A 22,667-nucleotide genomic window follows, 5' to 3' on the forward strand; every position below is an offset into this window, starting at 1 on the left:
CACCTTGGGTCGAAAGTCACACGCCAAGCCTCCTTCCGCACAAGGCGAAGCTGCAATGCACATTGTCACCTGCTGGTTGGCATACCATGAGGTCAAAAGCTACTCAGCGGAAGAATTTGCTGCACCAGAGGCGCTTCAGCCTCGCGTCAGGCGGGAGAATAAGATTGGAAGTCAAGGTTCGACGTGGACTTCCTCGCGAAGCAATCTCACAAGCTTCGAGCGCGCCTGGAAGGATTCTAGCTATCTGACTTTCCTCAAGAGCCAAGGTCCTGCGGGTCTGACTGTGATCATGGCGACATCGCCAGTGGCGAGCCTAGAGCTTGACGAGTATAAGGCGGACACGGTGATGCTGAAGGCAAGGAAGCTACACTATCTGTACTCCTCGCCCCTTCCCACCTCATCCCCACGTCCCCACTGAGCCGCATCACGACATGGGATCCCGTCGCATGCTACAGAAGATCACACTCGTCTTTGCTTTGCTTCTTCTGCTTGCCCTTCTCTCACAAGCTGAATCAATCGAGGCTCGATCCACCAAGAAGGCCCTGACTACCAAGCACTCATCGCATAAGGCAAAGACCACCACAACCTTGTCCATCAAGTCAGCCCACAAGAGCAAGACCACCCAGAGCAAAAAGAGCACGAAGAAGGCAAAGAAGACATCTACCAAGGCCACTACGACCCACAAAGCCACTACGACTCGAAAGGCCACATCGACTCACAAAGCCTCTTCAACTCCTAAGGCTACTTCGACGACGCAAGAGGCTACTTCCCCGCCCCCACTCCTCGAGGATTTCTCATCTACACCTGTCAAAGCTACAAAGGATGAGTCTAAGAGCTCCGTCTTCTGCAAGTCTTTCGTGAAGCAGTGCTATACAGAGGCGCTCAAAGGTCAGACTGGTAATGTCGCCGTTGTGTACTCATGCCAACGCAACGGCAAGAAGGACTCTACTTCTTATACATATAGCTGCAAGCGGGGTAAGACCAACCTGGTCAGTAAGGTTCTGAATGCTCTGGGCAATCAGTACACGGTCCTCACTACAGTAGACAAGACGACGGTGACCACGGGCACAACGACTGCTGTGCAGACGGCTTACGCAGTCGAGAGCGTCACTGTTGCCACAGAGATCAGCAAGACCATCATCACCAAGACCGAGACTGATACCAGCCTCGTACCGACCGCAACGACTGTCTTGACCACCAAGATCCCATACACTGCTACTGGAACCACGACCTCTATCGTCACGGAGACAAGCACCTCAACTGAGTATGTTGTTGGAAGCACCACGACATCGACTGCCGTCTTCCTCGGGACCGATGGAGTTCCGGTCGAAGACGTCAAGATTGGGGGCAAGTTGGAACGAAGGAGACGCGATCTGGACAAGTTCTGCTCTGCATTCCAGACTGCCTGCGCAACAGAGTGCAAAGAGAATTCGTCCAAGGTCAAGACCACCGTGTGCAAGGCTAAAAAGGACCAAGAGTATACAGTGGCTTGCGCGTGCAAGAATGGCGATCTCCTTACTCAGCATGCCCTGGCTGCCGTTGTTGAGGAGCAGTACATCTCCACTATTGAGACGCTTCGACGATCGACAGCATGGCTCGCTACTACGAGGACGACGACAATCTCCGGTGCTACTTCCAGCACACGCTTTGTCACCTTCACTACAACGCTACCAAGGACACAGACTTTCACAACGCTCGCGACATCAACTATAGCTAGTACATTGACTAAGTATACCGGGATCAGCGCGGCCGTAGAGACATCCCATATCACTATGGCGACTACCACCACGACTACAATCCCAACGCTTGCGCCAATTGAAGCTACAGTGACCACACAAACTGTCTTGGCATCGACGGGATATGCACGAGCGACCATAATTGCGGATGGCATGGTCGATGGATACTTGGCCGCAAATCCAAGTGGTTGGGCCCAGCTGACTGGGACGTATTCGGACCTTGTGCCTCAGGATATGATGGCAATTCGAGACGCCCGCACAGGATCATACCAGCTCGCAATTCTCGGTGAGCCTGACACGGTCCTGATCTCTGAATCTGCCTATGCATCGTTCTCTGGCGATGACAATGCGGGTGCATATGGCTACATGTACTTTGGCGACAAGTCTCTGTGCGGTACGGCTGGCTCGGAAGCTGGACCCAGTGCTGGCCAAGGGGCTTACGGCAGACCTTGCGAGACTTTCCTCTTCCACCCTATTGTGGATGACGACACCTCCTCTGACGGCTCAGCGCTCCTCCAAGGCTTCTGGGTCAACGAAGACTCGGGCATGCAGCAGACTGAGTGGACCTACATCGATCAGGGATCAGTCTCACCGATCTATCAGGTCCCTGATTCCACTACCTTCGGAAATAGATATGGGGTATCAGAGATGGCCTTCAACATGACCTTCCCCGTCAACGCAGATTTCTGCAGGCGTGAGGAGGGCAATTTGGAGCGCAGGTGCTAATGAGAAGATGATGATCTTGTAATTCTCTCAATTTCAGTATACACAACCCTCTCTACAAGTGCCTCGCTCTCTGACAGGATGGCCTGCGACACGAGGATCCCCAAAGTCGAGGAAGCTCCTGATGTCTTGCATCTCACGTTCTGGGTGTGTCTGGAATGCGACTCATATCTCGACAGGAGTACGAATGTGACTGACCAGACTCTGCTGATAGTACCAGCGCGGCACCATTTCAATCAGACAGCGTACCAATGGTGGGCTCGGACCTGCTTGCCTGCGCGCATAGGGGGATGCCGTCATCGTCAAAGCAAAGGAGGCAGCATATTGACGAGGCACGGGCCCTTTGCTACTTCGACCCGTAGGCACGCGCGCCGATATGAGATTGCTTGCTGGCTGCCCTCGATCAGATTGCTCTCGAGCCCCTGTGTGCCATTCTCCGCTGCAGCTCGTCCCTGTTTGCCCATGCAAACTTATATATGTGATATGATGCCAGACAGAAGGGGACAACGCCGTCTGCCTTCCAATACCATTCTTAGGCGCCGCTCCTTACCACTCTCCCCACACCTTCTCAATACCCACCACTGTCCTTTCGTGAGTTGCAACGTCCTCGGGTCTCGTGTATACTTCTACGGAGCGGCGAATACTCACCATTGCGGTCCGTCCACAACTCCACATCAGTCTTGCAAGCATGGTTCGAATCGCCTTCACAGCCCTCGCTCTAGCTCTCTTTGGCCTGGTCAAGGCTAGCTCGTCTCTGTCCCTAAGCGACTTACTGGACACTTCTGCCATTGCCGCCTCTCCTTCCACACTCTACAACTGTGGTCTCTGCCAGGTCACTGCCGCTTCCAAGACCAAGATCACCCTGACAGCGGCCACCCAGTGCTTCCAGAACGTCAGCTCTGCAGTCGTCACCCAGTATGCCGGCAACTCAAAGACTGCCTACAAGCTCTCTACCACCAAGCCTCGACGATTGCAGGCCCAAGATGGTACTCCCTACTTTGTGAAGAGCGTGGGCTTCACCCGCCTTAACATCGTTCCTGATGAGGAGGACCGAGGCTTCAGCAAGCAGGGCTTTGCCTGTGGGGATGGTATCATTGGTGGCGTCCAATGCTTCGACTGCACGAAGGTCAAGGCTGCTTCGACCTAAGTACTAGGCTCCGAGCTCAGCGTGGAGGGGAGCACAACGTACCTCTTCGAAGGTATCAACACGTCTGCCCCGCGTTCAAATATCTGTGTATCATCTCCCCCCAGTCTTCACAATCGCTGTGCGAGACGTCCCCTAGTGTGCATATGTTTCTCTCCACTCCTCTCAACGAGCCAAGTCCTCGTATATCTGATCCGCTCTTCGATCATCCGTACTGTGATGCATTGCGCCCATCGACTGAGTGTTGGGGTAAGTGTGCGCTTGCACAAGAGCAACGCCTCGGGCGCGTGGTCCATGGTGCGGCCCGGCCAGGGCGTTCCGGTCGTTTGCATTGTGCCTCGTCAGGAACAGCCGCCGCTCTCATGAGGTCGCAAATGCGCAGAGCGCATGCTTAAAAGGTCTCGAGCAGGAGCGACGCTGTGTACTCTTTTCCCCCCACCATCTGCCACCAGCATCCCTCGTCCAGCCAAAGCGCAAAGAATGTAAGCCCATCGACCCACTACCGTACGAAATCATTGACGATGGACTAACTCACTTTGCTTCGCTCTTGCTTGTTTCCTGATACTGAAGCACCCACTATGCTCAAGCAGCTCTTGATCCTGGGCCTTGCTGCCGCTCTCGCACTGGCGTCCTCAACCTCGGCTTCAGCCACTCCTGATGATTCTCTCTTGAAGCGACAGACGAACCCCACACTCTACACCTGTCGGGACTGTGTCGTCACCTCTGTTGCTACGCATGACTTCACTGTCCGCGAAGCCCGCAAGTGCTTCAACACGATTGGTGCTGGAATCGTCAAACAGTCTCAGAACAAATGCAAAGGTCGCTGCTTTGGCGCACGTCTGCCCAAGTATAGTCTCCTTGATGACTTTCCATCACAGCGAATGATGAAGCTCGGAGCAGGCCAATACGGCTGGCAGAAGTTGGTCGACTTTGAGAACTTGGACATTGATATCCAGCCCGGTAGCGCGTTCGTGCGAAAGGATTGGCCTTGCGCTAATGGCCTTCAAGGAAGTGTGACCTGCCCCGACTGTAGGCACTGATCACTTTGCCGGGCTCGCGAGAGAAGGGCTCTGAAGGGAAGGCGGGGCATTGACAGGCTGGAAGTCAGTATGGCTCCGCTTCGAATGTCTTGCTAAGGATGTATACGTCCATCAGAATGACAACCATATGACAAAGTCTTGTCTTTCAATACGATGATCTCTCCAGTGCGAATCTCTGTGAGGCCGCTTTGTAGACTGCGCTGGGCACTGCTCTCCTGTCATGTGAGTCCCATCGACGCCCGGTCTGCAGGGGCGCACTGGCAATGAGGGCGTTCGGGAAACTCACCAGAGCCTCGCCATCTCGTCTCTGTTGAAAATGAGAGACTTTCTCATTGCAGCCGTCGCCAATAGTGCTTGTTCACACCGTTAGCTCGGTTCCCTGAATGCCAGGGCAGCCTGTTTGTTCCTGCTGCTGCCTCCCTACATGCAAGTAGAATATCGACTCTAACCCTTTCCGAATGTCCGGGTGGGCTTCCAAAGTGTGAAAGGTTGCAAAGCATAAAGGAGGAGAGCCAAGGAGGATCAGAGGCTCTATTTAAGCCCATCACCATTTCCACTCCTGCTCGAGGTCTCATTCCACTATTGAAAAAAAGTACCGCCTAGTCGTAAGTAATCAACGGCGCTGTCCACCCCGTCCCTCACGATGCGCTTACTGACGTCTTCAAATGCCTGCCCATTTCCAGTACAATCATGTTGAAGAACACTGTGCTCAGCGCCCTTGTGTTTGCCTCCCTGGCGTGGATCAAGACCGGCTCCGCCCTCTCGACAAAGTCCACCGCCGAGATCCAGGGACGCAGCTTCAACGGGCTGTCCAGCTGCAGCGCTTGCTACTTTACCTCCATGTCCTACCAAGACTTCTCTCGCGCAGACGCCATGGCCTGCTTCAAGGAATTCGCTGACCACATTGTAGTCGAGTACTCCAAGAAGTGCAACCCAACATGCTCGGTACCGGGTACTCGCACACTTGCGCCAGAGACGGTCAAGATGGTGCGTCTCTCAAACGGCATGAACGCCTATGCCGAGGCGGGTAGTTTCACCAATCTGCCCTTGAATGCCGATCAGCAGCACAATGGCTTTTCCGAAAAGTGGGGATGCACCAACGGCATGCTTGGTGAAGTCTCTTGCGCCGGCTGCAAGCTCAACTAAAACCTCGATAGTGTCGTCTCATGGCGCCTTCGTGCAAGCTTACCCTTATGGAGTTGTCTCCTACTTAGCAGAAGCACTATTGCGAAGTCAGTAAACGATGTGCGATCCACTGCACGCCTCGCATTTGTCAACATGTCTCCGTAACTCCAATTACACCCCTTTCCTTCCTTGAAGCTGCGCTGTGAGCGCGCTTTGAGCGTGAGGGGAAACAATCCGGGTCTGACACGTCACGATAATAGCTGATCAGGCAGGTGTGCGAAGCAGGCAGTCATGTATTCACATCGGACCGTACAGGTGGGGACAGCAAGGCGACTGTTCGTCTCAGCAGCGGTGGACAATGCCAACCAGCTTCCGCTCTACTTGGCATGAGCAAAGAGGTGGGTGGTCTGGTTGAGCTGCGTCACGATTGGGTCCATCCTTCCGCCAGTGGTACCATAGAGGGCCATGCTCAGCACAACATCGCCCTTGAGGTACCCGTGGAGTCCATCGTCCTTGACGGTGGGCACGGTGAGCTTCAGAGTGAAGTGGCCGTTCTTGAGACGCTTGGTCAGAGACTTGCCAGTGTCAGCGGCACCGTTGGCCTTCACAAAGGCGGGAAGACCTAGAGAAGGGTAGACGGCCTTGTCCGCTAGCTCGAGGCCGTACTGAGCGTAGACTGGTAGAACAGGATGGAAAAAGACATGCTATCAGTATTGTGAGATCAAAGTTGCCGTATTGTGGAAGATCACCAGCATGGTTACTCACCATAGGTAGGTCCCTTCGCAGCGCTGTCGGCCTGGAAGGTGACCTCGAAGGGCACGCCTCGGGTGATGTTGGCAGGAAGAGTGAGTCCAAACTCTCCTTCACCGACTGTAGGGGCAGCAAAGGCGGAGATGGAGGTGCCGACGAGGGCACCGACGAGGGAAAGGAGGACGGAGCTGGTGAGTTGCATTGTGACGTAGGGTAGTGTAGGTGATTAAGGCGTAGAAGGTTGTCTGAAAGGAGTGTAGAGTTGGAGGTTCAAGCGAGTGTGGCTGATGGATGTGCGAGAGGTAGGAGAGGCAAGAAGAGGTGTCTACTCTTATGAAGCGGTAAGTCTGAAGATCACTCTCGACGTCTGACGAGCGAGACAACCCCCATAGCATCACGCGCCAGCCCCACAACCCCTGAGTGACATGCATGTCGCGGGCCGATGTCAGGTACAGTATGCCATGGCTCAGGGGGAAGAAAGTGAATGACAATGGCTTGCAGGAAAAGCGCTGTGAAGCCTCTGAATCCGCTCCAGGAGGGGCTACAAAGGCGCTGAAGAACTGGTGACTGCATTGGTCCACATCACAGTAGTACAGCGTACAGGGGCTCTGGATGCCGAATACTACAGAGCTCACGGTCTCAACCTTGGCGAAGGAGCTTATTGTGCTAGGGGTCCTTCTGTGTAGATTATGGACTATGCCTTCTCATTCACCAGAGACGAAGGTGGTCGCATTGGCGTGCGCAATGATGGGAAGCATCCTGATGCCCCTGACTCCATAGAGGGCCACGCCCAGTATCGCCTTTCCGTCCAAATATTTCCCCATACTGTCCGCGTCACTGTTGGGAAGGAGCAGCGTCCAAGTGAACTCTGCTACCTCCTGAGCATCAGAGTCGATTAGGGGCAGAGCGATGCCTTGATCGGGGGAGCCGTCCGAATGGATGAAAGCGGGGAACCCGAGGGCCGGGTAGCGGTCAACATGGTCTTTGTCAAGGCCATACATTGCATAGACTGGATGTAGAGGGACGGCAGAGATCTCGCGTCAGCAAATGATGCTGATTAGGCTTGGCAACAGTAACTGCTTCTGCGCTCATTGCGCTCTTCTTGCTCCTCTCACTCACGGTAGCTTTGCCCCTTCCTGTCGGGCTTGTACCGATAGGTGACCTCGAAAGGGATACCGCGCGTGATGTTGGCTGGGACACTGAGCTTGTGTTGGCCAGGACTCAGTCGGAGTACTTGAGCTGGACAAACCGAAATCAAGTAGAAGAGAGCTGCGACAACCAAGACGAAAAGTGCGGCTCGTGAGCGACTCATGTCGGATCTGGGTAGAGGTGAGAGCCTGGTCGGGTGGAAGAGGATCTTGAGACCGGGGAGGTGGTAGTTGTGGTAGTGGATGGAATAGATAGGATCCACGCTTCCATTTTTCTTCGTATCACATCGTCGCTTAATCCGTCCGGAGGGTTCTCCATTGCTCCCAAGTCGGGAGATCCATTCACCCGCTTCCGTACGCGTTCGGAGAACTCAGACGATCGCGCCACGACGCCGTGATTGTACTGTCATTTGGGCGAGAGCTTTCAGCAACCCAATCAGAACAGCGAAGCTTCTGAAGTGTGACGTTCACCAGATATCCTCAGAGACGACACAGAGAGAGGAAGAATGCTTGATGGTGCAAGCCAAGCTCAAGCAAGACCCAGATTTCGCGCCCCGCAATCGGATTGTGGAGAAAGTTGCTGCTCCTTGTCCTCTTCCGCTCCCTGCACATACCGTATCGCCTCTCCCTCTTCAGCTTCACCGTCAACCGTAGAATGCTGCGCCCTTCCGCTCGTCTGCTCAAGGCAGCATCAGCATCAGCAGCAGGAGCAGCAGGAGCAGGAGCAGGAGCAGCGACGGCTGTCCAACGGGGAGTCGTGACTGCGCCAGCATCAGCGGCTACCAGCGCGCACCGCATCGTCCTCCTAGTGCGGGACGATCTGAAGATGGACCGCGGGAAGATCGCGGTGCAATGCTCACACGCTGCTCTTCTCCTCTACACACTTCCCTCCTCTTCTACTGCTTCTCTGACTAGTCCCCTCTCTCGAGACGTCGCGCGCTGGCGCTCCGCCTGGCAAGCTGAAGGACACCCTGCTCTTCCCCTCCGGATACCGGACTTGCATAGCATGCATGCGCTTGCGCTCGAGGCGCAGCAGAGGGGTGTACCGACGGCGATTGTCAGGGATGCGGGGAGGACGCAGGTGCAGAGGGGGAGCGAGACTGTGCTGGGGATTGGACCGGCGGAGGGGAGGGTGATGGACGAGATTTGTGGTGAGTTTGAGTAAGGAAGGGGAAGGAGACTGGGCCCGAATCTAATCGAGCCGCTCCCTCTGCTCCCTACTCGCAGGTCACCTGGATCCGCTCTGAACTCTTGGTCTCTCGACAGTTGAGCAGCACACAAGAAAGAAAGAGATATAGTCATTGGAAAGATAGTATACAGCCTATAGTACAGGAGCTTGGACATGTCTAGCCGCCTCCACCGCTGGTCTGCCAGCGCAAACGCACCAGGAGGGGCAAATTAGATCTAAATGATACCCTGTTGGGTGACTTCGTACCACAGGATCCTCGGCCCATCCGAGCTGTTCTCCAGCAACATCAACGACGGCAGGATACCTTTGCGTTCCACTCGAGGCAGGCCATCTGTGCCATTGACCTCCCTGGAAATCTCCCACTGCGCGTCACGGCTACCGACCCAGTTCGGGTAGCCCCAGTGCAGCTTCACGCTCTGTCTAGTGACAAGGTCTCTCAGAGGAATGTCTCTCGCCTTCTTGCAGTCCGGATGGGCAAAGTCGAGGTAGAAGAGATTGTCATAAGCCTCGAAGCGCTTCTGATCCGACACGTCTGCTGCCGAATGCCCTGGCCTGGACTCTGTTCGCAGCCTTGCAGCCTTTGAAGTTTGAGGCTCCAGAATGCGGAGAGAATCACATTGACCACCACGTCTTTCGTGTAGTGGGCTGTTCAGGGGAAGGGAATGTTCTAAGTGCCACACACGTATGAGGCCATCCTGAATGATGGGACACAGCGAGACATGAGGAGCAAGATTCGTAGGAGTCAGCTGCTGTCTGACCGCTGTCAAGGCTCTGTACCCCTCATTCTATCTTCTTCATAATACATACACTGCCTCTGACTGCCAACAATCGACTGTCTGTGTCGACGCAGGCTGACACGTTCATGTCGCCGAATTCGTTGACGTGACCCGTAAAGGTACGAACGACGTGAGTGCCCTCATATGGTTCTGCTCGGAGAAGTGCAATCTGGCCAGGCCAAAGTTTGTGTTTCAGCGACGATAGCCAGCTTGCCGATTTGCGTTCTCCAACCTTTGGTACTCACCACTCCACTGGAAAAGCAAGCCACAACCTCAGCTCTTCCGACTGGAAGCAGATTCGTTACCGCTGCTGCCTTGATATCATGCAAGTTGACGGGCTTGAACGAGCCCGACTGTTGTTTCTGTATGACTTGCTGATAGCAAAATTCCATACTATCAAGGACATGGATGGAGCCGTCGCGCTGACCAGCCCAGCATAGCCCACTGTCGGCATTCAGAGCCATGACATGAAATCTGAAATTGATGCCAGGTCTCTTAATCCTCTTGAAGCAAGAAAACCTCGGTGCGCTAAGGGCCGAGTATGCCCTACTCGCAGAGAAGAGCTGCACAGCAACGAGTTCCGGAGTATCTTCTCCCTCTAGCGGGAGGTGATCTATTGCGCATGAAGAAATTCAGGGCAAGTCCCTGCAGTCAGTATGAGTCCTGCGTGCTATTTGTCAGGCAAGCTGCGGATCGAGAGATGCCTCCCGTACTTACGGATAAAGGAGATAAGCGCATCTGTGTCATCAGGGAAAATCTCTCTGAGTCGCGGATGTTGCGTCACGACAGCAGACTGCCAATTGACAACTCTATGTTGCGCAGGGGCGTTGTCAACTACGCTTTCAAGCCCGCAAACTTCGTGACGGTAGATCGCAAGACCTCTGGGATACATCGAATGCTTGTGGAATCCAGTACCGACAGCCGCGCGTTGTCTGACGATACGTGTACCACCACGCTGGGTGCGGACAAGTTCTTCACCTTCGAGCTTGCAGTGCGCAGTAAAATGCTTGCTTGAGACCGGGCGTCGAGGAGCTGGCCTTGCCGCGAGGCTGTAATCCCTGTCTCTATCGGCGACGATACATAAGTAGTCATTCGTCGGGAGCGCTGAGTCTACGAGCCACCTTTCGACCCCTTTGCTGCGAGTGCCTTGCTCGAAGCAGCTTAGACATCCAAAAGGCCGCGTTGATGCTCACTGTTATCAGCCAAATGGACTCTCAGTAACATTTAGCGCCTCTCAGCAGACTCACAGTGTTTGGCAATGGCTTATTTGTGGTCCAGTCCTGTCCAACTTTTCCTCTACAAAGGGTACCATCAGGAGAGAGCCTGTTCGATCGAAAGACTAAACAAAGGCATTAGCCTGGTCAGAATGGCTGTTTTCAAAACATTGGGCAGCGGACCCGAAGAGCTCACCGAGACGCTCAGCATTTTGCGAGGGCCGGCGAGGAGAGCATCTCCATCGCGCCTCATCTTGGAAATGTTGTCTCGCGAGTAGCAGCGAAGGGATCGCATGTGCCTCCCGATTTGAGCCTCTCGCCATCTTCTCGATGCAGCATAGGAAGCGGGGCGGTCTCTAGGAATCAAGTAGGGCGAGCTAGCGGAAGTGAACGCTCCTGGTGGTTGTGATGGCGTGAAGTAGTAAGACGATGGTGGGACATCTGGCTGTGGGACGGGCGCGAGAGCACGAGTTGAGGAGAAGGAGGAGGCCTGTGCGGGCTCGGTACTGTCCACTTTGGCGAGCTTTGCATCCAGGCGGTAGAAGCGTCGCCGCTCAGGATCCCAGGCGTACCCCTTCGGACAAGCAAAGGGAGGTTCGCCGGTCGAAGACGAAGGAGGCATCGTCATAGACCAGGATGGGCTTGCCTCACATGGTATGATGGGTAAGGGAGTCAGGGTTGAGTATGCATAATTCTTCCGGCATTCAACGGAAAGAGACGCGTGCATGGCCCCGGCTCCACCTTGGCAGCAAATGGCTCTCAAAAGTCGGAACGGAAGACGGAAAGCAAAGCGGCTTTGACCGCGCACTGCGGTTTTTTGGTGCTGCCGTGCCCCGCCTGTGGCTCCGCCGTGCGCCTGCCCGCCTGCGACCCACGACCGTCCTGAGCGTCAGTCCGAAACTTCCTTCTGATCCTCACGAATACCATCAACTACATCCTCGTCCCCCTTCTTCATCACATAACTTCAAGATGTCCGCCAACAAGGGAGCTACTCACGGCACTGGTGATTATCACAGACCGGATCCAGTCCGACGACGAGCAGAAGAGAGCAGTGGAAGATGGGCAGTAGGAGCATGGCGAGACAATAGCACCTCTCGCATTTCCAGCGGCTAGGAATGCTGGGCTGGCAGCTCTTCGTCAGCCTAGCAGCAGATATCGTCGGCTGCTTCAGCTTGCGGAGTCACTTCAGTGACCCACATAGCATGTTACCTGCTGCGACGAGGACGGGCGCTGCATTCCAAGCAGGCAAGAGAGGCAAGGCAGTGCTGCTCGCACATACGAGCTGCTGATGCATCACTCGTCTGCCAGCAATGGATGGACAGCGATGAAGCACAAGTGATCGAGTGTGGCATGTAATGGGGGCGCAGTAAGACGATCGTTAACCCGAGTTGCATGCCAGCTTGTGAGATCGCCAATTGCACCAGCGAGACTCGAATACTGACATCTTCCAACTACCTTTCCCCCCTCACCAGCCGTCGGCAAGGCTAAGGCCCGCCCAGAGGCCATCAAGGCCGCCGCTGCCAAGAAGGCTGCCCTCAAGGGTACCTCTGGCCAGAAGATCCGCAAGGTGCGAACCTCGGTCAGCTTCCACCGCCCCAACACCCTCAAGTTGGCTCGCCAGCCCAAGTACCCACGCAAGTCGATCCCCCATGCCCCTCGCATGGACGCCCACAAGACCATCCTCTTCCCGCTCAACACCGAGTCGGCCATGAAGAAGATTGAGGAGATCAACACCCTCGTCTTCATCGTTGCCCGTACCGCCAACAAGAGGCAGATCAAGGCCGCCCTGAAGAAGCTGTACGACGTTGAGGCTGCCCACATCAACACCCTCATCCGCCCCGATGGAAAGAAGAAGGCCTTTGTCCGACTGGCCGCTGACCAGGACGCCCTGGACATTGCCAACAAGGTCGGTGTCCTCTAATCGGATCGCATCGTACCTGACTCGGCCCATCTTCTGCGACGACTCGGCATTACCTTTTCTGGGCTGGTTGGTTGCTCGCCGGTCAACCACCATTGTTTTACTAGCATCTCATCTTCACAGAGGAGGAGCACGGCCAGCGCCTTAGCTCCTCACCTCTCCCCTTCATCCGCATCGCAAGAGTACGAGTTGGTCTCGTCTCTTCGCACCCATTCACCGGCATGTACCTGGAGTAAGGCTTTGGCAGCACGGCCATTCGTCTCTCCTTCATTCCCACCCTGTTTCTTCTCTTTTCTTTGTCATGCCGGTCAATCAACCCTTGCCACAGAGCTGTTTAAAGCCTCGACTAGGCGGGTTGCCAAAAAAGACACAAGCGGCCTCTGGCATCACTCTCGCTTCCTATCTCCTGCCTCTGCTCGCCCCCTCCTCACCTTCCCACCGATGCCGGTGTAGAGGTGAAGGTGGCGGGGAGGGAGCAGGAGAGAGGGACAGAAGCATGATGCACAGAGGCTCAGCTGTCTGTGTGATTCGCGTGATACCTTGTCAAGCTTGCCGACGTTCGTTCTGACCACACCCGGCAGCGTCATGACCTTTGCTCTTGCTGAGCTGAGGGGAGACGCTTCTGTCTGACCATTTGCCTCCCTCCTTTCGACGCTTTTGCTTTGTTTCAATCAACATGGTTCTCTCATATACTCATTGTCTGTGACTTGCGAATAGTCTGTATTATAACCAGTCGTCTATAGTTGCCCTTGATCCCACGCTTTGCCCGGCACTGATTCCCTAGGCCCTTCCACTACTACTCCCCTTCAGCACGTCCCGCCCGCTCCATCTCCCCTCCCTTCACCGGTAAAAAGCTTCCAAAGTGCCTGCACTACACTAATCGCCAGCACGAGTGTCCCAAAGGCCGCACAGAGTACCGCCAGTGGTTTGGTAGAGGTCCACCAGCAGTACACTCCATACCAGTATTCGCCATCGGTCCATGCTCTTAGGTCTAAGAGGGTGGAGAGAGAGCGAAAAGGCCCGTTGCTTGCCCCGTACCCGCCTGAAGAGGAAGAGGAGGAGAAGCTGCGGAAGAGACCGGTAGAGGAGCCACCAGCAGAGGAGGAGGAGGAGGAGGTGGTGGGAAGGCCGTTCTGGGAGGCTTCGCCCCCGCCGGAGAGGGAGGCGCTGCGAGTGCGAATGGGCGCGCCTGGCCGCAATGGCAGCTCCAGATCGGCAATGGCAATGGATTCTTCGCCTTCGTATTCGTAGTCGTCGCCTTGACCGTCCGGGTAGTCTCCTTCAATGGAGGCGTTGCTCCCCGAGCGGCCGTGGGCGTGGGAATGCGGTTGCCGCCGTGGACCTTCAGCGTCTTCTAGATCGGCGAGCGAGTCCCCCTCGCCTTCGACACCTTCAGCGCTTGTGGAGAGGGGCTGATAGCGTCCCGTCCTTGCTGCCCCATTTGCTCCTCTTGCGCCGCCGCCTCCTCCTCCTCCTCCTCCTCCTCTCCTCCTCCCAACACCGAGCTTCAAGGCTTTTCCTTCTCCTTCCTTTGCTAGCTTCAAGAAGCAGACGGCGGGGAAGATGAAGGCTAAGGCTGTGGCGGAGAGACCGCCGGTGAGTTCTAGGACGATGCCTAGGTCGCAGGTGAGGAGGGAGACGATTAGAGAGGAAAATACCAGGGAGGTGGTGAGGATGATGTGTAGCCGTGGGGTGTATTGAGACGCGAAAAAGTACTGCGAGAGGGCGAGGCGGGGGAAAGAGAGGGAATGCTCAGTGGTCAGACATGGAGCAGGGAGTACACTCTGCCGCCTTGTACTCACCGTCTCTAACACTTCTCTACACACGAATGCCTCCAACGGAAAAGTCGTGAACATATTGATCCCAAAAGCCAAGCGGGCGATATTGACCATTGTATCATTCTCTGGGAAGTTGTTCAAGATATTGCCGAGCGTCTTCTCCTCAAAGGTCCAGTATCCCGCGACGCTCATCGCTGTGAGGGCAGCGCAGGCAATGGCGGTGGAGTAGTGTGTGACTTTGGAGAACTTGTCCATGGAGGGTTCTTTGAGAGAGGCGTAGATCAGGAGGGAATTGTGGTGGCAGACAAAGGCAAAGGAGATGACTGAGATGGAGGAGACTAGATTCGAGGGATTCACAAATGTGAACTGGGAAGTGGAGAGGCGAGCATGAGGGGTCAGTGGATAGGGACATGACAGTCACTGGGGGTGACGCTCCACTCACCCTCAGGCTTGGGTCTCCCTTAAGCTCAGCAGGCATAGCCGGTCCCCTCAGCATGACTGTCCCCACAATGAGGACCATACTGACGAGCGCCACCGCACTAGCCTTTGATAGATTCTCGATATCCCTATACAGCGAGAGTGGGTAGCTAATAAGAATTGTGCAGGCGCTAATGACGAATGTCCTTGACGCCAGAAAGGAGAAGGATGATGCTCCTGGTGCCAAGGAGGGGAAGACGGAGGAGAGGACGTGCGGGATGGTGTCCCCTATCACCACCTACGAAGGAGGCAGAAAGAGCATCGTCAGTATGAGGAAACACTATCTCCTTTCTCCTCATGCGTTCTGCCCCGTTCACTCACGCAAAAAGCGCACATTCCACCATAGGCAAATGCCAGCTGAAACAAGCTCACTGCCGCCTTTCCCGGTCTTCCAAAGCAATGCTCCATAATCTCAATGTACGTCTGCCTCCCACTGAGCTTACTATTGAGGATAATCAACCGAATCGTCCAATCTGTCAACATGGCTATCCCTACCAATACGACTACCCCTGCTACAAAGCCACTTTGCTTCATTGAGTAAGGTAGACCGACGATGCCTGCTCCCAGAATGGAATTGGCCATGTTGGTCGTAGCATCGAATACGCCCGCTCCGCGCTTGAGCCAATCAGGTAGCTCGCCATTCTCTGTAGTGAGCGAGAGACCAGTAGCGTTTCCCACGCCTTCGAGTCCTTCGAGGACATTGCGTCGCAGCTCGGACATGTTCCCACCAAAGTGATCCACCGACTGGCGAATTCCAGACGGCAGTGGTAGGGGTCCTAGCCCTCTCCGACTACTCGGGCTGAGTAGAGCTCGCTCCCCTCCTCCTCCAGCTAGAATTTCGCTGTGCGGCTCTTGCCCATCATCGGAATAGGTGTCCGAGGCAGCATCGTATTCTGCCTCTCTACTGCCTAGGGTGCTCTTCAGTCCGTAGGCATGCCGCGCACTAGGACCACCAATATCCCCCGGGGTTGCCTCTGAGGCAAATGGAGCACCATACAATGTCGCATCGTCATCATCGTCATCGCCGCCTTCGCCATCGAGGGAGAAGAGGGTGGAACGCGGAGACTTGTCCAGCCCAAGTCCAATGGTAGAGGAGGAGGCTGAGCCGGAGGAGTTGGTGGGGACTTCGGGTGCGAAGCGAACTGACTTGGATGGCTTGACTGCTTGTGATGGTGAAGTAGAGGAAGAAGAGGCAGAGGCGGAAGTAGTCATTGGTATAGAGTAAGACTCGTCTCGGGTGGGCGAGGAAGAGGAGGAGGAAGGGGAGCGGGCCATGGTTGGGTCAATGACGACTGGAGGTCACTTCGCGTGAGGCCCACCTTGAGGCGGGGAAGGGGAGATCGTCTACGAGGTCTTGTTGCTGATCTATCTGGCGTTCATGAGGCGGCGTTAGGTGAGGAGAAGGAGCAGCCAGGTGGTCGAAGGTAGAGATGGCAAGCAACAGGCAGCAACGATGATGTGAAGTGTAGGCCCGCCAGCGACAAAATGAATACTGGGCCGCCTCCGCTGAATCGCAACGGAAGCAGCACGGACGTCTGCCAACTCCACTCCACAGCTCCGCCAAGGGGAGGACCAACTGCGAGGCAACGACAGGTCCTCACCATACACATCTGGAGCAACACAATGGACGAGGAACAAGGGTGAAATCTAGATTGACCATAGCAATACGCATAACCACCACAAGTACATACACATCTACTGTTCAGCGCGGCAGACAACTCTCGCAGCCCACTCTGCCCCACTTCCATCCCATCAGTCGAGCGGCTCTGAATCCACTTGCACCTTCTTCGTCTGCGAATTGTATGAACCCATGGGAATGTGCACCTCGGCATCCGTGCGGAAAAAGTCCTCTGTCCGTAACGGCCTAGTCATCAGTGACTTGCGACCGCCCAGCACAGCACTCGCACTTGTACTTGCACTTGCATTCGCAGCGCCGCCCTCTGCTCCTGCCTCAGTCCCAGGGGTGGCGCCTCCAGAGAGGTTCTGCGACCTTGCCTGCTTGAGACTTTCGATTCCCTCTTTGCTCCTCAGGTACTCCCTCACGGGGATCATTGCCGCATTTCTGCACAGCTCCTTGAGATCGCTCCCACTTAGCCCATTGGAGCGCCTGACAATGTCCGCCAGCTTGAACTTCTTGGGATCCAGCTGCGAGTCCTTGAGCATGATCTTCAGAATCTTTTCGCGCTGAGCTGCATCGGGAAGGTGAACAGCATACCGTTTGGGCATACGGCGAAGGATGGCAGCGTCGATGTCATTTGGACGATTAGTGGCTCCGAGGACCATGATCCGATCTGTCGAGGACGTCAAACCGTCCCACAGACTGCACAGCGGGAGGAAACAGAAAGCGGTCAGCCGGGAGACGAGCGACGGTGCTGCATGTCCATCTGCGACTCACGTCATGAATTCTGCCTTCATCATTCCCGTAACTTCATGATCTCCTCCGCTCCTCTCTCTCATAAAGCTATCAATCTCATCGATGAAGACAATAGCCGGCTGCAGTTTCCTTGCCAGACTGAACAGGGCTGCCACGAGCTTATTGCTCTCTCCAAACCACTTGTTCGTCATTGTAGACACATGCATGTTGATGAATGTTGCTCCAGATTCCTTGGCTAGGGCTTTCGCCAGCATGGTCTTCCCTGTGCCTGGTGGACCATACAGCAGGACTCCCTTTGGAGCGCCGAGCAGACCATTTCCTCCACCGTTGAAGAGCTCGGGGTAGCAGAGTGGCGCAATGACGCTCTCTTGAAGCGAAGAGATGATTGGCTCCAAACCTCCAATGGAGTCAAAGTCCACCTCGATTTGCGAAGGCAGGATGAGCTCCGTAGCAATTTGCTCTGATCAAGGAGAGAGAGTGAGACGCCAAGACTCAGCACGGGCGGTCCTCACCGCACAGACTCTACATGCTTCTGGCCTACTACTCACCCTCGTACTCATTCATCCCCTCTGTGATACTCCTCTTTCCAAGCTTGCTCAACTTCTCGTCACTCGTCTTCTTTGCATCTAGCCGCTTCTGCCGATTCGGATCCATCGAGGCCAGGACGTACTATAAGCAGCAAAGCGAGAGGGAAGGGATGGTTCAGCTGCCCTTGTTCAATACAAACCTGATCAGGCTTCCTCTATGCTGCGACGACAGACTGACCTTGAAAGCATAGTAGCAGGCAATCTGCCCGGCAATCATTGCCGCCACGTCCGTGACCATCTTTCGAGTGATCATCTCCCTCATCGTGACCCCTGAGTGCTACTCTTGAGACTACCCTACGACTACAGCGCTTTGCCTCTGAGATTGAGGAACAAGATCAAAGCTAGCCTTGTTGCAAGAAGCGATAGAGGTGGAGCAAACGAATCGAGGAGGTAGGTAGGTAGGCAGTTCTTTACGATGCTGAGAGGCAAAAGAGATCTGTGGGTAAGTGTAGGCAGGAGGTGCCGTCTTGAGCCTGGCCGGATGATCAAAGGAGGCTCCTGCTCCACGCTTCCGTTCGACTCGTCGTCAGGACGGAAGCAGGGTCAGGCACCTGAAAAGCGCATCGGAGGCACACAGAGCAGAGGAGCGAGCGGCCTTGCGACAACAATGGTGATATCTGGTTCAAGGACGGCGCGTAATGTGAGGCAAACAAATACAAATGGAGAAACGAGACGAGGCAGGAAAGAGATCGCAAAGGTAGAGGAACCGTAGTTGTGATGCTTCTGGCGGAATGCTCCCAGGGGCACCCACGGCTCCTCTTCCCCTCCATGCTCTTGTTCCGCTCATCGCTTGAAGAGCCTACAGATGTCCTCATCCATCAGCACATGGCTCTCTCCCACCTTTTGTCCCTTGGAGTGCCTAGCCGACCTTCCATATACCACTGCATACTTAAGATTATTCTTGATCTCCTTGTGGATCGCATCACAGAAGTCGCCCACCGTACACCTGCCCTCCCTGAGCACAACCGGAGCGCTGTAGTCGGGCGGTGCTTTACCGGGCTTGGTGTACACCCTGACCAGCTTCAAACGGTCCCACATGGTCTCTACCAGCTCGTCAATGTTGAGCCACATCCTCGAGGAGATGGGTACCGAGTTTGGAATCTTGTACAGCAGGTCCAGCTCCTGTATCGAGATCTGATCGATCTTGTTCAGAACGTAGATGGCTGGAATATAGATTCGGTTGCCCTCCAAGACGTCGACGAGGTCGTCCGCTGATGCATCGCTACGGAACGCAATCGATGCATTGCTCATTTTGTACTCGGAGCAAATGGCTCGGATCTCATCGTGGTCGATCTTGGTCAAGGGCACCGTATTTGTGACGGCAATTCCTCCCTTGTCCTTCCGCTGAATGTAAATGTTCGGCCGAGTCTTGTTGAGCCGGATACCCACTCCTTCCAATTCGTGCTCTAGGAGCGCCTTGTCTCGCAGCGGCTTGCAGACGTCCAGGACGATGAAGATGAGCTGACAAGTACGGGCTACGGCAATGACTTGACGACCTCGACCTTTGCCGTCCTTGGCTCCTTCGATGATACCGGGCAAGTCGAGAATCTGGATCGATGCGCCGCTGTGAGTGTGAGAGGAAAGATGACGAGAGCAATGGTCAGCAGAGTGACCTTAGGCGGATCACGAGGAGAGCAAGTCTTGCACTCACTGTACATTCATAGTACCAGGGACGGTGGTCACTAAGAGAGGGTAGAAAGACGTATTTCAGTCGTCTTGCGCAAAGTCCGATCTATCCACTCCGTCCCACTTACAAGTAGTGAATTCGTATGCAGCAGCGAGCGAGTCTTGACCGGTCAGCCCAGACATCCTGCAAGCCAGGAAAGGATACAAGTTAGTTCATTCTCAGCTCTTTTCGCCTCTCACCACTTCTTCCACCTCTCTCCTCTACTCACAGGGTACTTTTCCCCACAGACGGGAAGCCGACGAATCCCACAGTGGCCATTCCGGTTCTAGCGACATCGAAACCCACACCCGGTCCGCCTCCACTGCTAGCGGGAGCAATGAGCTCACGCTTCAGCTTGGCCAGCTTGGCTCTCAGTTGACCCAAGTGGTATGATGTGGCCTATTGGGTGTCAGAAGAGCGAGAAAGAGGAGAGGACTCAGTATTGCGATGTCACCTTTGTCTGTCAGTGCTTCTCGTTCAGCTCCACCCACCTTGTTCTTTTGCGTCTTGGACATCTCATCCTCGATCTCCTTGATCTTGGCGGCGGTGGTAGCCATGATGGGCAAGTATCAGTGAAAGTGAGATCCTTGTGTAGTGATGAGTATGTGGTGGTGTACGATTGCCTGCTCTGGGCTGTTGGTCGTATAGACTCGATGTAGAGGAAGGTGGTGCGATTGGAGGTGGTGGCCTGGCTGTGGCTCAAAAATTCTCGCGTGGTGGTGCCTCGACGTCGCCCGACTCCACTCGGGCGCAGATTTTGGCTCAGATGTTCCTCTGCTCCTTCCGAAGAAGCGCTCACCATACTCACTCACAGACAGGTCAGGTCGTCCTTTGCAAGCTGCTTCCAGGCCAAGATGGCTTCCCCGCTCTCCCTGACGCAGTCTTCCTTTCTGCTATCCTCTCTCATCTCCTCGCCCCCGCATCGTCTCGACGCTCGCCCGCTCCTCTCCTACCGCCCCCTCGTACTCTCCTCGCCAGTCGAGGCAGGCTCAGCCACACTCTCTCTCGGCTCTACTTCCATCACCTCTAAAGTCTCCACGCAAGTCATCAAGGCCTCCTCAACCGAAGAGTCCCAGCTACAGCAGCAAGAAGAGGAAGGAGAGAATGAAGAAGACGATTCAGCGGGGGTGTGGAGCGTGAGCATTGGGACCAGCCCAAGTTGTCAGCCGCCAGTGGTCAATGGAGGCAAGAGCAGCAAGACGGGTTGCTTGGAGTTGGACGCGGCTCTGTTGCAGCTGGAGAGGATGCTGAAGAGACACCTCAACCAGGCCATCCCGATGGAGCAATTCATCATCCTTGCAGCACCTCAAAATGCGTCAGCAGCTGCCTCCTCGTCTTCTTCTTCTTCCTCCTCGAATAGGGAAAAGCTAAGAGGAGCAACCTACTGGTCCCTCGCCCTCGACATCACCATTGATTCCCTCGCAGGAGGCAATTTGTATGATGCTGCTTGGGCAGCCGCCTTTGCCGCCGTACACCGAGCTCGGATACCGCGGACCCGTGAAGTAGCCTATATCCCTCCCGAGTCGTCCAGGGATCAAGCTACAGAGGGATCGGCAGATATGGAGAAGATGGGCATCAAGAGTGTGAAGGGAGAGAAGAAGAGCAGAAAAGTTGGGCAGGGAAGAGCATTTGATTTCGAGCTGGTCGACGTTTGGGATGAGGGAAGGCCGCTGAGTGGGCTAGAGGTCATGGGCGTTGGTCTTACAGTAGGACTAGTGAGTCGAGAGAAAGGGTTATTGAGTGGCCGCCCTGAAGTCTCAAAGACACTGATCGACTTTTCGATTCCACCGACTCTGCTCCAGCTACCGAACGGTACCCACGTCCTCGACACTTCGCTGGACGAAGAGCTCTCCCTGCCCACATCCCGTCGCGTCTTCCTGGTCGTCTCACCCTCTACGTCCACCCAAATTCACTCTATCCACCTCCTCCCCTCCCTGCTGAATCTGACAGCAGGCGAGTCAGACAGTCTATCGGAGGAAGACGCTCTGCGCTTCCCGCGTCCACCAAAGGCGCAGCTGCAGCAGAATGAGATCTTGCCAGGAGTCGAGATTAATGGGAAAGCCGCAGGGGGGCAAGTTCAAGGGCAGTGGGAAGAGCAAGGCTGGGGTCTACCTACCTTTCAGAGGATCAAGGCTGGCGTGCAAGTCGGGAGCAAGTACGCTGTGGAGCTGGGAAAGGTGTTACGGGCGACGCTGGATGCGGAGGAGGGAGCGGCAGTCAAGGAACGTGCAGGAGAGGAGATGGACATGTCCTAAGTCACAATCACAGTCACATGTCTCTCTCCCTCATGGGAGCCATGTCACGAGAGGGTAAGGTCTGGCGTCAGGCTCGGCGATCTTCTCTCATACCAATCCGAGCCGGACCCTGTCTCCCGTGACGCGCTTACCACCGATTCATCAGCAATCAATCAAACAATCAATCAATCAATATCACCAAGATCACTTCACTTCTTGGCAATGGCCTAACAGATACACCTGCTCTTTCTGGCCCTCCCCTCCGCCGGGTCGAGCTACTCCGCGTCCCCGACAGACGCCAGCGGGTGTATAGAGTGCATGCAGCGCTGATACTTGCTGTAATAGTTCCCTCGGCCCGAAGGGAAAAATCACCAGCAAAGTGATCGACGTTCCTGAATCCTGTCAGCTGGTCGGAATGTCTCACTGTGTGGCATCCATGATAGTGTTACCCCTCTCCCCACTCGCACAAGCCTCTCCACATGGAAAGGCAGAGGAGCTCTTCCCGTCCACACCGTCTTGCTGTGTATTGTTCCCCCTGCTGTGCACCACTCGAACGTAAGGCGGACCGGTACCCACGGGGGCAGTACAGGGGTTTCAGGGGCGGAACATGCGGCGCGACGGGGCCGAGCGCGCCGGACCAGTACTGTACCTGACATTCACGCACACGCCCTCACACTTCATCTATATCCGCTGATTGAGCCGGAGAAGACGGGCGGATAGGAGAGGTGAGGGCAGAGCAAAGCGGGGTATTTGTGCTTGTTTGATGGCTAAATGGAGGACCTTGATGG

At 55.2% G+C, this 22,667-nt stretch overlaps 12 protein-coding genes across 12 annotated transcripts; 6 read left to right on the forward strand and 6 right to left on the reverse strand.

Annotated features, from left to right (window-relative positions):
- Nucleotides 1-431: 431 nt before the first annotated feature.
- Nucleotides 432-3,787, forward strand: BCV69DRAFT_294404 (hypothetical protein; the record flags this gene model as incomplete). Its single annotated transcript, XM_025493870.1, has 4 exons — nt 432-2,455; nt 2,540-2,606; nt 2,953-3,050; nt 3,138-3,787. The coding sequence occupies 4 exons, from the start codon at nt 432-434 to the stop codon at nt 3,604-3,606; spliced, it is 2,658 nt and encodes an 885-aa protein (XP_025346800.1). The 3' UTR covers nt 3,607-3,787.
- A 271-nt stretch (nt 3,788-4,058) lies between these two features.
- BCV69DRAFT_283754 (hypothetical protein) lies at nt 4,059-4,808 on the forward strand. Its single transcript, XM_025492814.1, has 2 exons — nt 4,059-4,085; nt 4,174-4,808. Exon 2 carries the CDS (start codon nt 4,182-4,184, stop codon nt 4,641-4,643), a length of 462 nt encoding a protein of 153 aa, XP_025346801.1. The 5' UTR covers nt 4,059-4,085; nt 4,174-4,181; the 3' UTR covers nt 4,644-4,808.
- A 525-nt stretch (nt 4,809-5,333) lies between these two features.
- BCV69DRAFT_277955 (hypothetical protein) lies at nt 5,334-5,789 on the forward strand (the record flags this gene model as incomplete). The annotated part of the gene is made up of 1 exon (XM_025491182.1): nt 5,334-5,789. The coding sequence occupies one exon, from the start codon at nt 5,334-5,336 to the stop codon at nt 5,787-5,789; it is 456 nt and encodes a 151-aa protein (XP_025346802.1).
- A 356-nt stretch (nt 5,790-6,145) lies between these two features.
- On the reverse strand, nt 6,146-6,720 carry BCV69DRAFT_277956 (hypothetical protein; the record flags this gene model as incomplete). The annotated part of the gene is made up of 2 exons (XM_025491183.1): nt 6,146-6,444; nt 6,534-6,720. 2 exons carry the CDS (start codon nt 6,718-6,720, stop codon nt 6,146-6,148), a joined length of 486 nt encoding a protein of 161 aa, XP_025346803.1.
- A 502-nt stretch (nt 6,721-7,222) lies between these two features.
- On the reverse strand, nt 7,223-7,830 carry BCV69DRAFT_299957 (hypothetical protein; the record flags this gene model as incomplete). Its single annotated transcript, XM_025494399.1, has 2 exons — nt 7,223-7,527; nt 7,638-7,830. 2 exons carry the CDS (start codon nt 7,828-7,830, stop codon nt 7,223-7,225), a joined length of 498 nt encoding a protein of 165 aa, XP_025346804.1.
- Nucleotides 7,831-8,321: 491 nt separating this feature from the next.
- Nucleotides 8,322-8,913, forward strand: BCV69DRAFT_299958 (peptidyl-tRNA hydrolase II; the record flags this gene model as incomplete). Its single annotated transcript, XM_025494400.1, has 2 exons — nt 8,322-8,817; nt 8,894-8,913. The coding sequence occupies 2 exons, from the start codon at nt 8,322-8,324 to the stop codon at nt 8,911-8,913; spliced, it is 516 nt and encodes a 171-aa protein (XP_025346805.1).
- A 530-nt stretch (nt 8,914-9,443) lies between these two features.
- BCV69DRAFT_27224 (hypothetical protein) lies at nt 9,444-11,741 on the reverse strand. Its single transcript, XM_025490973.1, has 5 exons — nt 11,042-11,741; nt 10,879-10,970; nt 10,349-10,791; nt 9,877-10,244; nt 9,444-9,800 (listed from the first exon to the last, which is right to left on the reverse strand). The coding sequence occupies exons 1-5, from the start codon at nt 11,570-11,572 to the stop codon at nt 9,636-9,638; spliced, it is 1,599 nt and encodes a 532-aa protein (XP_025346806.1). The 5' UTR covers nt 11,573-11,741; the 3' UTR covers nt 9,444-9,635.
- A 73-nt stretch (nt 11,742-11,814) lies between these two features.
- On the forward strand, nt 11,815-12,766 carry BCV69DRAFT_299960 (hypothetical protein; the record flags this gene model as incomplete). Its single annotated transcript, XM_025494402.1, has 2 exons — nt 11,815-11,848; nt 12,318-12,766. 2 exons carry the CDS (start codon nt 11,815-11,817, stop codon nt 12,764-12,766), a joined length of 483 nt encoding a protein of 160 aa, XP_025346807.1.
- Nucleotides 12,767-13,569: 803 nt separating this feature from the next.
- Nucleotides 13,570-15,738, reverse strand: BCV69DRAFT_271523 (hypothetical protein; the record flags this gene model as incomplete). The annotated part of the gene is made up of 5 exons (XM_025490954.1): nt 13,570-13,715; nt 13,857-14,478; nt 14,566-14,907; nt 14,984-15,256; nt 15,340-15,738. The coding sequence occupies 5 exons, from the start codon at nt 15,736-15,738 to the stop codon at nt 13,570-13,572; spliced, it is 1,782 nt and encodes a 593-aa protein (XP_025346808.1).
- Nucleotides 15,739-16,770: 1,032 nt separating this feature from the next.
- On the reverse strand, nt 16,771-18,267 carry BCV69DRAFT_271525 (putative MSP1-intra-mitochondrial sorting protein; the record flags this gene model as incomplete). Its single annotated transcript, XM_025490955.1, has 4 exons — nt 18,158-18,267; nt 17,941-18,061; nt 17,414-17,852; nt 16,771-17,338 (listed from the first exon to the last, which is right to left on the reverse strand). Exons 1-4 carry the CDS (start codon nt 18,239-18,241, stop codon nt 16,771-16,773), a joined length of 1,212 nt encoding a protein of 403 aa, XP_025346809.1. The 5' UTR covers nt 18,242-18,267.
- A 446-nt stretch (nt 18,268-18,713) lies between these two features.
- BCV69DRAFT_271529 (P-loop containing nucleoside triphosphate hydrolase protein) lies at nt 18,714-20,328 on the reverse strand. The gene is made up of 5 exons (XM_025490956.1): nt 20,137-20,328; nt 19,875-20,044; nt 19,734-19,789; nt 19,631-19,661; nt 18,714-19,543 (listed from the first exon to the last, which is right to left on the reverse strand). The coding sequence occupies exons 1-5, from the start codon at nt 20,200-20,202 to the stop codon at nt 18,763-18,765; spliced, it is 1,104 nt and encodes a 367-aa protein (XP_025346810.1). The 5' UTR covers nt 20,203-20,328; the 3' UTR covers nt 18,714-18,762.
- A 171-nt stretch (nt 20,329-20,499) lies between these two features.
- On the forward strand, nt 20,500-21,900 carry BCV69DRAFT_299964 (hypothetical protein; the record flags this gene model as incomplete). Its single annotated transcript, XM_025494403.1, has 2 exons — nt 20,500-21,360; nt 21,448-21,900. The coding sequence occupies 2 exons, from the start codon at nt 20,500-20,502 to the stop codon at nt 21,898-21,900; spliced, it is 1,314 nt and encodes a 437-aa protein (XP_025346811.1).
- Between the last annotated feature and the right edge of the window lie 767 nt (nt 21,901-22,667).

The sequence above is a fragment of the Pseudomicrostroma glucosiphilum genome (genome assembly GCF_003144135.1).
Source record: "Pseudomicrostroma glucosiphilum strain MCA 4718 unplaced genomic scaffold BCV69scaffold_10, whole genome shotgun sequence".
NCBI classification, from domain to species: domain Eukaryota; kingdom Fungi; phylum Basidiomycota; class Exobasidiomycetes; order Microstromatales; family Microstromataceae; genus Microstroma; species Microstroma glucosiphilum.